The following is a 14,027-nucleotide window of genomic DNA, read 5'->3' as shown; positions in this document are numbered from 1 at the left end:
AACAGTTGCTGTGTGTGTTTTTATTGTTGCTGTTTTTATGTGTTTTATAAATAATTCATTTAAATATATCAATTTAAAGTTTAAGACTTTAAGTTAAAGCCCTCATCTTAATTTAATAAAAAATAAATGAGATAATTCAACCAAATTTGATCAAATAAAATATCATAATTAAATTAAATACATTTTTACATTTTTATTTGATCATAACAAAATTATATGTTATATAAATGTATTCAAGATCATAATTATATACATATATATGTATATATCAATGAAAACGTAGTCTGTTGTGCTTGTTGACACGTCACACTGTCTGTGTGTCACTGTGCCCGGCGGGATATGTAGTTTCATGCTCGTATCGACCTCCAGTATTGAAAAACCTAAACTGACTACAAGTACCGGCATACACCGCGCGGCGTCTCGTCCATGACGCAAACGCGTCTGCCACTGTCCACCGCTGCTGCTGCTGTGTGTGTGTATGTGGTAAAGTTGAAGTTAAAGCCGCTCAAACGTCTTTTGTCTTCCTCGTTCAGTCTCAGTCTTCGAGTTTCCGCTGCTCCGGCGCGTGTTTGCGTCTCAGTCTCTGCTCTGAAGCGGACGTGACCTTTGTTTGCGCGTGTTTTCACTCAAAGTTCGGCGGCAGTTAGCATGTGGCTGCTAACCGGCTAACAGCAGTTTGCAGTGGAGTGAACGTGACAGGAAGCAGGAGCGGCCTCAGGTACAGGTGTGTTTACTGCTGCTGCCCCTGCTGGACGACCCGGTGTATGACAGACAGCGTTAATCTGTAGAGGTGATAATAAATCAATCACAACAGCTTTTGTCGATGCAGCAATCGATCAACGGATAGATGTGGTCGAGTGTGGTGATGTGGCAATGTATGGTGTTGTCACACATCGCGATAATTGTGGTCAATTTTCATCGTCAGGACAATCGCAAACAAAGAAAATAGCTGTCATTAATATTTTATGTGAGCCTTAGCTTGAAGTGCCACAAGGGGGAGCATTACAGGACCTCATGATTTATGACTAAATAATCTTATTTTTACGAGTTTAGTTTTTCTTTGCTTTAAGATGTTGACGAAAAACAAGTTATTTCCTGTAAATATTATAATTTATCCCTAAAAAGCTCCACCCCTAAATTGGAAGTCATGTTTTTTTTGTAGTACAGTTAATGTTTTTTTTTAATGCCACAATATTTTGTAAGTTTTAGTAAGTTAAGTAAGTTTTTCTGCTAAGCCACTTTTCATAACATTTGGTATAAAATAATTTTATGTGATTATGTTATTTTTTGCTCTGTTTTTGTATCAGACATTTTGTAACTTTGTTTTTATATTAGTGACGTGTTGTAACAATACAGCATATTTTACAACTTTGCTGTCGTAAGTAAATAACTTTTTTTTATAAGATTACCAAAAAAATGGGGGGGGGGGGGTAATATTTTTGTAATGTTTTTATTTATTTTTTTTAATTGTAATCTGTATTAAAAAGTTTCGGATTACACACAGAAGACTTTACCCGTTTAAAAACAGTTTTTTATACTTTAATACTTTCCTGAATAGCAGTTATTTTGAAGTGTTCTGAAGTGTAATAACGACATTTTATGCGTCTGTGAAGTTTGGGAAGCGGTTGCCATGGAGCCGGCGTGGCGTCAGCAGGGTCGCGGTCGAGGCCGCGGCCAGAACGGTCAGGGTGAACGGTCACGACCCCCGCCGAAAGAGAGAGAGAGGCCGGGGGTCGCCGCGGGAGCGTGGGCTGCAGGACGTGGAGGAAAGATGAAGGTCGCCGCGGTGACTGAGCCTGAGCCTCCACAGGGTGAGGACACGCCCCCTCTGATGTCCTCAGATCAAACTGATTATTGTTTATTGATGATTGATTTTTCTCCACTGGCAGCTGCATCAGTCCAGTCCAAGTTTGAGGAGATCAGGAAGTCGAACCAGGCCGCTGCTCAGCGATTGGTGCAGAGTCAGATTAGCTCCTCCTCCTCCGATGAAGATGATGAAGACGACGATGACGGAAACCACAAGGACGGAAAGAGAGGGAAGATCCTGGCATCGACCTTCACCACCTACACAGACCAGACAGGTGACGCCCATTTATTGAACCCCGCCCACTTTTTGATTCTTGAAAAATGCCCAGATGTGGGTGAGAGTAAAGAAAAAGTCATTTAAAAGCCATGGATTTGCATGTTTCTGTGTAGGTGGTGATGTCACTGGTCTGGTCAGGACCGGTCAGTACGTCAGTGACCTGTTTCAGTCCGGCGCCCTCACCTGTCTCATCTGCATCGCGTCCGTGAAGAGAACACAGCCGGTCAGACTCTGATCCATCACTTCCTTTACTGATCTGCTGATGGATGTGTCATTGTTGAAACTCTGTGTGTGTGTGTGTGTGTGTGTGTGCAGGTGTGGAGCTGCAGCAGCTGCTTCTCTCTCTTCCACCTTCCTTGTATCCAGAAATGGGCGAGAGACTCCGCCTTCCTCGTGTCCTCCGTCACCGACGACGACTTTGGTCAGAAGCAGCACCCGTGGCCCTGGTGAGGACGACCGCGAAAACAAAGTCCCTGATCAACACAAACACTCGTCACCAACATTGTGATTGCGTTACTGTGATGGAATATAACACAAAAAAAATAACAAAAAAAAGGATCCGCTCGGGGCACCTGCTTACACACACACCCATTCTGGCCTGCTCGCTTCAGCGGGGACCAAAGTTCGAGAACGTCGCTATTCGCCTATTTTTTTTAATGACAAACTGTACACGAGCACAGAGCTGGTTTAGCTGCAGTCCTGCCCTCTGTCCCCCTCTGTGTCCGGCGGTGGTACTGCAGCCTCTCAGCAGGAGTCCACCTTATTTCCTTCACGTTTTGGAGGAATTTTAAATATTAAGTCTTTTCTTAAGCCTTAATATTTCAGTCTTAAGAAAAGTACATAAAGCATAAAAACACAATTTATACATACAAACAATTATTTATAAATGTTTATGTATATATACACACACGGATATATGTATTTATATATATATATATATATATATTTATATATATATACATGTATTTATATATATATATATATACATATATATGTATGTATATGGACCAAATGATTGATGTCTATAAATCAATTTTGTTTTCATTTTCCCTCCTCAGTCCAAAGTGTCGAGCTGAGTATCCTCCCAGTGCCACGCCCAACAGGTAACGCTTGATTATCAACAAAATAATCATTAAATGATTGGTTATCAATAACTGTTTATTAGAAAATACTGTTTTCTTTTCATGTTTCATATCATTTCTGATGCAAGGACAGTGTTATGAAGTGAGACGTAGCCTAACCATGAGTCTCAAACCTGATATAGTCTTTTATTATGTTGTCTTGACTAAGTCATCAAAATGTAATTAGTTAGATTACTTTGTGAAAGTAATTGAAATAGTTACACGACTGTTACATGTTCAACAGGGTAAGTTGTCATTGTAACCAACTGTTGTGTTGTGTTGTGTTCAGGTACACGTGTTACTGTGGGAAACTCCAGGATCCTCCTGCTGACCCCTGGTTGGTCCCTCACTCGTGCGGCTCCGTCTGTCAGAGGGAGATCAAACCCTCCTGTGGACACACCTGTCTGCTGCTCTGTCACCCCGGTAACCACACACACACACCTGCACCTGCACACACACACACACCTGTAGAGGCCCAGGAGCAGTATGGGTAAAATCTGTCTCGTTTCAGGTCCCTGTCCTCCGTGTCCAAAGATGGTGGCTGTTTCCTGTCTGTGTGGCAAAGCTAAGCCCCTCCCCCGTCGCTGTAGCAACAAGGTATGTTTTGGCTGTTTTATTGTGTGTGTGTGTGTGTGTGTGTGTGTGTGTGTGTGTGTGTGTGTGTGTGTGTGTGTGTGTGTGTGTGTGTGTGTGTGTGTGTGTGTGTGTGTGTGTGTGTGTGTGTGTGTGTGTGTAAAAACTGACTCTCCATCTCTCTCTCTCTCTCTCTCTCCAGGCTTGGTCGTGTCAAAAACAGTGTGGCAAGTTGTTGAGCTGCAAACAACACAAATGTACACAACCCTGTCACACAGGTACACACAGTTACACACACTACATACAAAGGACACACGTCTGTCATACTCATTAAAAGCTTATTATAAAATCAACGTGTGATAATAACTTAGTGTTTGTTTATCTGCGTGTGTGTGTAGAGTGTTCTCCGTGTCACAGAGTCAGTGTTCAGTCGTGTGTGTGTGGCAGAGAGAAAACTCAGAGGCCGTGTGCGAGTCCTCAGTGGAACTGTGAACAGGTGACACACTCGACACTCTGTCCTTATCCTGTTTTATCATTTTCTACTGTGTCGAACACATTTCTTCTTCTTTTAGTTATTCTATTGTCTGCTCTGTGTGTGTGTGTGTGTGTGTGTTGCAGGTGTGTGGCTCTCTGCTCTCCTGTGGGAATCACACCTGTGAGGTCAAATGTCACGACGGAGTCTGTCCTACGTGTCCTCGCTCGGTCAGCAGAACCTGTCCCTGCGGCAAAACCAGTGAGACACGCACGCACGCACACACACACACACACACAAATAACCCTTACTGATCTCTCCCTCCCTCCCTCTCTCTCTCCCTCTGTAGAGTCGTCTCTGCCCTGCACAGAGGAAGTGCTGCTGTGCGGCGACACGTGTGATCGTCCTCTGTCGTGTGGAAAACACACGTGTTCAATGAGGTGTCACAGAGGAAGCTGCGAGACATGCAGACAGGTCTCACACACGCACGCACACACACACACACACATACACGTACACTCTCTCTCTCACACCCACAGTAATATATACCCCCCCTCTCTCTCTCTCTGTGTGTGTGTGTTAGGAGGTGGAGAAGGAGTGCAGGTGTGGTAAATACAGGAAGTTGATGCCGTGTCATAAAGAATACCTGTGCGACTCCAAATGTCCAAAGACCAGAAGCTGCCAGAGACACCAGTGCAGGAGGAAGGTCAGTGCACAGCGCCCCCTGCTGCCTGGAGGAACCCTGACACTGCACTGATGAGTCACGTTAAAGGACCAGTGCACTGTTTTTAAACTTCCAAACACGCAGATGTATCGTGTCTGTATTCACGTAGCTCATTAACGTCGTTATCATTTGTCATTTAGGCTCTTCTGTTTTTTTTTTAACTGTAGTTTAACAGGTAAACAAACTGTGACGCCGTCTCTCTCTGCAGTCGCACTCTTTGAACACCAGGTGGCAGCGTTTGAACACAACTAACTTTGACTGACACAGAAAAGAGTTCTCTCTGCTTATGATGTGACTGATTTATTTCCAGTTTTTACCCATAAAAGTTGTGTGGGGTTTTTTTTTCCTCTTTTTTTTCCTTCCGTCGCCATGGCGACCATCGCCGCCTCGTTGTTTGTGTGTTTCCCCGCGCTTTAAATGCCAGCGCGATATGAAAAGGTTGGCCGAGGGTGCGTTCGTGGCGCCCGTTATCGCTCCCTCGTGACGCTGATAACGTTTTAATGTCACTGGACTGGGGGAAAGAAAAAAAGCTCAAACTCTGTTTCCCATGATGCCCTGTGTTACAGTGTTGCCCCGGTAACTGTCCGCCCTGCGACCAGAGCTGCGGCCGAACGCTGGGCTGCCGCAACCACAAGTGTCCCTCCGTGTGTCACCAAGGTAACGAAAGAAGGAAACAAACAAACAAACAAACAAACATGTGTCTCATCACGTCAGTGTCTGTCAAAGTGATTGTGATTTGGTCAGAGTCACAGCTGGATGGAGGTTAAAGGTCAAAAATCTCACCATAACACCTGCTGAAGAGTGTGTGTGTTGACATTTCATCAACTTTGTGTGTGTGAAAGATAACTTCCTGCCTCTATTGTTCCCCGATTGGACGATAAAGGATAACTAATGCGCCCCGTCGGGCCTCGTGATTGGCTGAATAGATTAAGGTTAATTTATGCGTTTGTCTGCGTGCTGATTGGCTGCTCTGACCTTTCGCTGGTGGAGCTTCGAGAAGGTCACAGGGACTCTGAGGCATCGACACGCAGATAACAGGAGAGCATGTGTGTGTGTGTGTGTGTGTGTGGGAGAAGTAAATATTTTCAGTTCAGAAATTCCAACAATATCATATTATTAAAAACAGGGAATGGATTAATGTTGTTTTTCAAGTGTGACTGCACGAGGTCATGAAAACATGGAGACACAACAAGGAAAAGATGTTTTAAGAACACGTTCACGTCTGTATCTCACTGTTAGACAGACTTTTCCTACAGGAAACCACTCACTCTCCCACACCAAACCCCCATTGAGCTCCTGTGTCCCTGTGAGCTAAAATCACTGGTTTTCTCTATGGACTTTGGTGTAGGAGAGTGAGTGGTTTACAAAGCCCCACAAACACCAACACATTTAGGTTTAGGTCCTAAATTGTAAGCGCTGTGAGCGCCCCCTGGTGTCTCCTGTTACACTATGACCTATGAGCTCACGGTGACCTGGTCAGGTTATCAGCTCCTCTGGGGACATAAAGTATCATATCATTTCCTGTCGCTCAGTGTCATGCGCTGGTGAAAACACTCACCCGGCTATTTTAATGAAGTGTCAGCTGACAAAACACACACACACACACACACACAGAGGTCCTCAACCTGACCATAAACCAGAATGTGCGTGTGATGTGTCCGTCAGGGAGCTGTTACCCTTGTCCAGAGACGGTGGACGTCCCATGTACATGTGGAAAAACCGCCTTAGTCGTCCCATGTGGTCGAGAGAGGAACACGAAACCACCACGCTGTAAAGAGACGTGCAGGTACACACACACACACACGGTGAACCCTGCACTTTCAAAATAAAAGGCTCAGTTTATGCTCATCCACACTAAAGCACAACCCTTCAAAGTCTTTTTGGTTTATGACTAGTTTGTCTACATTAAAACACAACCCTGTAGTTTTCAAAATAAAAGTCTCAGTTTCAGTTGGTCTATATACATATGTATACATAAAAAGTAGCAGTTTTCAAAATTATACTTTCTAAAACACAGCCTTGCTGTCTTCAAAATAAACGTCTACACTATTAAGATGTGTAGTTCTCAACATACAAGGATCGGTTTCTTTTTATCCACACTAAAACAGGACCAGGCAGTTTTCATAATAAAAGTCTTAGTGTCTATTTGTCCCTGATACAACACAACCCAGCAATCTTCAAAATAAAAGTCTACACTAAAACAAAAAACTGTGAACTGAAACTGAAAAATACATTTTTTTTGCTCAGTTTCTATCCACACTAAAACAGGACCCCACAGTTTTCACAATAAAGGTCTTAGTTTATGTCCATCCACACTAACCCACAACTGTGCCGTTTTCAAAATAAAAGATTCAGTTTCTGTTGGTCCACGCTAAAAAATTTAAAAAAGAAAAAGAAAAAAAAGGCTCCGTTTCCTTACAGCGCCACGAAAATAGAACCCCAAAATTTTCTAAATAAAAGCCTTAGTGTCTGTCCCTGGTACAACACAACAGTCTTCAAAATAATAGTCTACACTAAAACAAAAAACTGCAGTTTTCGAAATACAAGGCTCAGTTTGTGTTCGTCCACACTAAACACAACCCTGAAGTTTTCAAAATAAAGGTCCACACCAAAACACAACCCTTCAATTTTTGAAAAAAAAAATAGGCCCAGTTTCCTTTTGAGTGCTACGAAAACAGAACCCCAAAGTTTTCACAATAAAAGTCTTTATGTCTTTTTCAAGACATAAAAGTTTTCAGTTTTCAAAATAAAAAGCCACCCATTTGGCGTGAATTAAATCGGACGCTCCGGCACATCTGTCTCACCTCTCGTCTCTTCAGGGGTCCTCCGTCCTGTCACCACCCGGCCAGAGAGACCCACCGATGCCACCCCGGTCCCTGCCCCCCCTGCAGACAGACCTGCCTGCTGCAGCTGCCCCGCTGCAGCCACACCTGCCCTCAGTCCTGCCACGACCTGGTGCTGGTCAAGTCCCAGCAGGTGGGTCGCTTAAAGGAGCAGTGACACCATTTTGCCTTAGTCGAGCGTGAAGTTACAGTCAAACCATCGGTTACAAAAAAGGGACATTTCCACATTTGTTTTTGAGATGCACGTGACAGATGTGATGTGATGTGTGTTTAGGTGCAGTTAGCGGGTCCGTGGGAGCAGCCGTCCGAACCCGCGTTTGTGAAGAAAGCGCTGCCCTGTCCACCGTGTCAAGTACCGATCCCAACGTGAGTTACACACTATAATACACACACACACACACGAGTGTCAAAGTCTCTCTGCTACTTGGAAAATCAAAATAATTCAGGGTTTTTTTGATCACGTGGTCCTCAGATTATACCCCCTACACACACACACACACGCACACTAATCACATAACACATTCCAGGGTGCTTTTGTTCCTTCATGGGTCATTGGACCTGAGATTATAAAACACTCTGCATGCTGTGTGAGTTATAACACACATGAACAGTCCCCTCCGACAGCCGAGTGATCAGACACGCAGATTCTCGTCGGTCAGCAGCGGAGCAGACACGGAGGAGAGAGGTGGCTCCGCCTCCTTTTCCTCTGTCCCGAAAGAGAACTGGAGAACGTTGTGCAGATTTACTCCGAAGAAAGAATCCTTTCAAATTTGGCACAAACCTTTCGCTTGGACTCAAACTGATCAGATTTATGTGTTTAAAGGTCACTGTGACCTTGAGCGGAACATCACGCTCTCTGTTGAAACGTGGCTGCCAGCAGGGACTCACTTTTAGCCACACAAGCAAACACTCACCTCAAGAGTATTTAAGTCCATCTTGAGAGCACGTTCACGTCTTTATCGCACTGTTAGACAGATGTTTGTAAAGCGCTCACTCTCCCACACCAAAGCCCATAGAGAAAATCAGTGATTTTAGCTCACAGGGACACAGGAGGATCAACAGCTCCTGTGTGCTGTGATGTTAAAATGACTGATTTTCTCTATGGGCTTTGGTGTGGGAGAGTGAGTGCTTTACAACGGTGAGATAAAGGCGTGAACGTGTTCTTAAGACATCGTAGACTGAAACTGACGTAGATTTGATCACTTTGTTTGTTTGTTGAACGTAAACGTCTGTGTTCTGTCTTCAGGGCCTGTTTTGGAGAACACGAGGTAAGAATCTTCACTTCCTCCAGAATCACACGCTCCGTTCATTTAACCTTCACGTCTCTGCCTTTGTTTTTTTTAAGATTCATCACTTCCTCCTCCCTACACTCCTCTCTCTATCTGCACTCTTCCCTTCCTCTCCCTCTCTCTCCCCCGCCGTGTTTTCTTTTCCGTTTCTCGTCAGAGCTCAATCTCGTCTTGTCCCTCCCTCCCTCCTCATCTATTTATCAGTTTGTCCTTTCTTTTTGTCTCTCAGTCAGTTGCTTTATATTCCACACACTCGTTCACTTCCAGACGTCTCTCTCTCTCTCTCTCAGGTCAGCCCGGTGCCGTGTCATCGTCGGGGTCGGTTTTCCTGTAAACGATCTTGCGGACGACCCCTGACGTGCGGCAACCACGACTGCAGCAGAGAGTGTCACCTGGTAACCGGCGGCAACAAGGTGGTGACCTCGTCATGGAGTTCAAACTCATCAGATCAGTCCATCTCTCGCGCTCTCACCATCTCTCTCTCTCTCTCTGTCCAGTGTGAGGTGTGTGACGAGGGCTGCCGTAAGCCCCGCCCCCCTGGCTGCCCCCACACCTGTGCCCGCCCCTGTCACCCGGGCGACTGCCCGTCCTGCAGCCAAATGATCCGCCAACGCTGCCACTGCAAGATCACCATGCTCTATGTGGAGTGCACGTCAGTACACACACACACACACACACACCGAGGACACACAAAGACATAAACCATGTCCTGACCTGAACTGAGTCTGATTTTACACTACTGTCCTTTTAATGAGTGACAGAAAGTGGAGGAATGGCCCAAATGGTCCACACTCACTAAATGCCCTCACTTTCAGACAATGTTCACACTACCAGAAAATGGTTCACACTTTCACTGTGAAAGTGACAAACATCTCTGACTGACATGTTCTTTGTCTCTGCAGGAAGTTAACATCAGCTGATGAGAAGACGAAGATGCAGCTGAGCTCCTGTAACAACCAGTGTCCTAAAGAGGTACACACACACACACACACACACAGAGCCTGAGCAAAGCCTTATCACTAACCTTAACCATTACCAGTTAATGACTAACCTAAACCATAACCACAGTTCAAATCTTAGTCCTAAACTTTAACCAGTTCCTCAGAAATGAGGTTCTGCCTCATTAGGACCAGGTTTTGGTCTCCATGAGGACTACTGGTCCTGACAAGGTCTGTGTTTATGACAGAACACACACACACACACACACTCTCACTCACTCACTCACTCACTCTGTGGAACTTGTTTATAAGACTTTTGGAAGTGGAGTCACCTGCTTCTCTTTAGTGTGTGTGTGTGTGTGTGTGTGTGTGTGTGTGTGTGTGTGTGTGTGTGTGTGTGTGTGTGTGTTTGTGTGTGTGTGTGTGTAACTCTCATCTTTTTCGGGGTTTTTTTTCTTTTCCCTGATCTATAATCAATAATTGTCAATGTCACTCCATTAGTAAGACAACACCATTCATTCATTCATCTCTCTCTAATAATCATTTCATCTCTGTGGCGCCAGACATATGAACACATGAACACACACACACACACACACACACACACACACTGAGTCTTTCACTTACACCAGGGAATGATTTAGCTTTTTCATTCTGTTACTTACGGGCACACGCACACACACACACACACACACACACACACACACACACACACACACGTAAGAAAACACTGTCAGATGTTGGTCTGACGTGTGTGTGTGTGTGTGTGTGTATGAGGCTTTGGTTCTGTTTTCATAGTCTGCTGAAACCTAACCTCCAGAAACACACACACACACACACACACACAGTTAGAATAACAAATATATGCAGAGGCTGCAGACCTGGAATGTTGACACACACACACACACACACACAAAGCCCAAACGAAGTTTCACTGCTCATTTATTTTACGACTCACTTTTATTTATTTCCTTTTTTATATATATAAATAAAAAACACACAGACACTCAAAAACCTGAACTGTGCCTTTAACGATCAGAGACATGGAGCAGGTTTGTTTTCACATGTTTGATGTGTGTGTGTGTGTGTGTGTGTGTGTGTGTGTGTGTGTGTGTGTGTGTGTGTGTGTGTGTAGCTGAGCTGCGGTCATCGCTGCAAGCAGATGTGTCATCCAGGTGTGTGTGAGGAGAAATGTCAGCAGAGGGTGAAGCTGCGGTGTCCCTGCAAGAGGATCAAGAAGGTACACACACACACACTGTACCTAATAAAGTGGCTCCTCTGTGATTTTCCACTACACAGTTACAGCGCGACTGACGAGGTTTAAAGCGACATGTGACCTAGAGCTGCTGCTAACTTGACTATTTTCATGATCAGTTCATCTGTCGGTCGTTTGGTTCAGAAAATGTTGAGAAAATTAGCAAAACCTGGAAATGTTGATGTTTCTGTCCAGTTATTTGTTAAAGGGAGCGTGTGTGTGTGTGTGTGTGTGCGTGCGTGTGTGTGAGTTCAGGAGTTCCCGTGTTCTGTGTCGACTCAGACTGACGTTCAGTGTGATGACGTGTGTAGAGACCAACAGAGGAAGATCAGCCAGGTACACACACATATACACAGACATATGTACACACTCACAATTACACACACCTGTACTGTCACTGACCTCTCTCTCTCTGTGTGTGTGTAGCTGAAGGAGGCGGAGCAAAGAGCGGCTCAGGAGGAAGAGCAGAAAAAACTTCAGGTGAGTTTTACACAAACACACACCTGTGTGTTCAGTCGCTAATGAGACAATTGTGAGTCGAAGGTGCTGTAAGTGGTTTTTTAACGTCCCGTCTGTCGCTGTTCTTAGCTTAGCCTTCTTTACCTCACGAAAACAGTGAGTGGGCGGGGCAAATACCATGTAGCATCGATGGTCATCGCGTGTTTTTCTGCGAACAGGAGGAGCTGGAGGCGTTCGAGAAGCGTCAGCAGCGAGGAGGTCGCAGGAACAAGAAGCGCGGGAGGCGAGAGGAGGCGGACGACGAGCAGGAGCGTGCGAGGAGGTGGTGGAGGAAGTGCGCCGCCCTTGTGCTGGTCCCACTGGGCGGAGCTCTGCTGTCCGCCGCCGCCTACTACCTCCTGACCACACCCTGAAAAAACACGTTGTCAGGGGAACGTGTGAGAACATGGCTGCCTCCTCTCTCTCAGTTGTTTTTCTGTCGCACTTATTTACGTTTTATTTTACATTTGAGACAAAATATACGATTTTAGTGGAATTTTCCGAACTTCCCAAAAACAAAACTGTTGTCGTCAGGCTTCACGTACTCAAAAAGTTCGCACTCACTATGTTAACTGTTGGGGGGGAGGGGACACAGTTACTTTTATCGTAAACATTAGCAACAATTAACGTGACAATTTACAGCTGAACATCTCACCAATGTACAGCCCCAGTGATTTATTATGCATTGCCACAAGGGAGCAGTCATTCCCCAACCTCACGATTTATTTTTCCCATAAAAAAAATGTTGACTGAAAACGTGTCAGCAAAATTTATCGTAAAAAAGCAGATTTATTTTTACAATGATCACATCATTCATCGCAGTTCTTTTGATGTAAAAAGAGATGCAAATTTTCTGTACAACCTGCATATTTTTGCCCATTCAAAAATATGTTTGCTTTATTGTGGGTTAACCCACGTGACTGCCTTTAAAAATTAGCTTCCTGTTTGAACACACCTTATATTAAACTTCACTTTTTTTTGTTCGTAGTAGAAACGTTAGTTGGACGTGAAGCAACGTATTGTTATGATTTAAAATAACCAACGTAAACAATGTGACGCATACGTTAGCGCTAATTGGCATTGCCTGCGGAAACTGAACTTGTGGAACTGGACTTACGCAGTTAACAATTATTTCCATAATCAATTATTAAATTTTTTTTCTTGACTCAAAGTTGCGAAAATATTTTTAACTCGTAAGAAGCACGTTATAGCTAGCCTCAAGTTTGTTCAGTAGAAACATGATTGGACGCAGCTAAAGTGCTAACTTCTGACGCAATTAAAGGTTTGTCACCTATTTACGTCGTCGCAAATGAGCGTTTTAATTTAACCTTCAATATTCCTGTTTTCAAGTTGTGTACGTTTGGGCGCTTCTTTGTTCAGTTAAATGAACAGAAATCGTTCTTAATTGTCTTAAATAAAATAATAATTTACGTCTCTTATTTAGTTTGTGGTGAAAATGCTTAAATGTGAAGTTTCCTCAGTTAGAAAATTTCATCCGAAACTAAATTGTCTTATTTAGGTGCTAAGATGTTAAAAAAATAAATTTTGAACATTTAAATGTAAACTCAATTTTTTTCCTGTTCCTTTTTGTTTGTTTGAAAATTTAAAAAATAAAATGTAGAAAACCCATTGTGATTGTTATGATTTTTAACTGAAAGAAAATGTTTCTCTTTTCCAGGTCGGCCGTTCAGAATCTGAAGAAAGATTTGTTTTACAGACGGGGGGCGCTATTCTTTCAGAACTTCATCGTAAGATAAAGAAGGAATTCAAACCAAATAATTTTTACTTTTATAAAAGTTTGTCTCATGATAAAAAAAAAAAATTGTTTTGCAGTCGGTGGTGAAAAATCAAATGTCCTCCTGACTCAAAGTGTCCTCACTCGTCAGGTGTTTTGTCAAAAACCAGGTCTGGTTTCACAGCTCGTTCATAAAGATGAGGTGGCACCAAAATCCCCCTCCAGAAAGAAAAGTGTGCTCAGTGAAATTGGATCGTTTTCGCTAACCATTCTGTCCATGTAAAAAAACAACAGCGATAGCAAACTAGCTGAAACGTGGTCAAACGATTTAGCGCGACACACTAAGGTATACGTCAACTGTGTCATGTTAGTTAGCTAATCACATCGCGTTCTTTTCACATTTACCCTTTTTTCAATTTTTTACTTCTGTTTTTTCTAGCCTTTTTTTAATGCGTAAAAAAAAAGAAAATAACCTTGTGACAGTAGACGCGCGCAC

At 43.7% G+C, this 14,027-nt stretch overlaps 1 protein-coding gene across 6 annotated transcripts; it reads left to right on the top strand.

Annotated features, from left to right (window-relative positions):
- The first annotated feature begins 417 nt into the window (after positions 1 to 417).
- nfxl1 (nuclear transcription factor, X-box binding-like 1) lies at positions 418 to 14,013 on the top strand. Of its 6 annotated transcripts, none has more exons than XM_058624569.1 (24): positions 418 to 724; positions 1,614 to 1,811; positions 1,890 to 2,081; positions 2,197 to 2,306; positions 2,399 to 2,529; positions 3,142 to 3,186; positions 3,494 to 3,627; positions 3,716 to 3,801; positions 3,980 to 4,055; positions 4,176 to 4,273; positions 4,396 to 4,510; positions 4,599 to 4,723; positions 4,833 to 4,955; positions 5,540 to 5,630; positions 6,639 to 6,759; positions 7,793 to 7,949; positions 8,091 to 8,182; positions 9,063 to 9,084; positions 9,396 to 9,757; positions 10,008 to 10,077; positions 11,179 to 11,283; positions 11,554 to 11,634; positions 11,725 to 11,778; positions 11,976 to 13,552. In XM_058624569.1, the coding sequence occupies exons 2-24, from the start codon at positions 1,631 to 1,633 to the stop codon at positions 12,168 to 12,170; spliced, it is 2,766 nt and encodes a 921-aa protein (XP_058480552.1). In that variant the 5' UTR covers positions 418 to 724; positions 1,614 to 1,630; the 3' UTR covers positions 12,171 to 13,552. The 6 variants fall into 6 exon arrangements, with proteins under 6 accessions (XP_058480552.1, XP_058480553.1, XP_058480551.1 ...); XM_058624570.1 differs by having other exon boundaries at positions 1,614 to 2,081; positions 9,396 to 9,518; positions 9,603 to 9,757; positions 11,976 to 13,551; XM_058624572.1 differs by lacking the exon at positions 418 to 724 and having other exon boundaries at positions 1,618 to 1,811; positions 9,396 to 9,518; positions 9,603 to 9,757; positions 11,976 to 13,527.
- Positions 14,014 to 14,027: the final 14 nt, after the last annotated feature.

This window comes from Solea solea, chromosome 3, assembly GCF_958295425.1.
Source record: "Solea solea chromosome 3, fSolSol10.1, whole genome shotgun sequence".
Classification (NCBI taxonomy): Eukaryota; Metazoa; Chordata; class Actinopteri; order Pleuronectiformes; family Soleidae; genus Solea; species Solea solea.
This window is presented reverse-complemented; position numbering and strand designations above follow the sequence as displayed.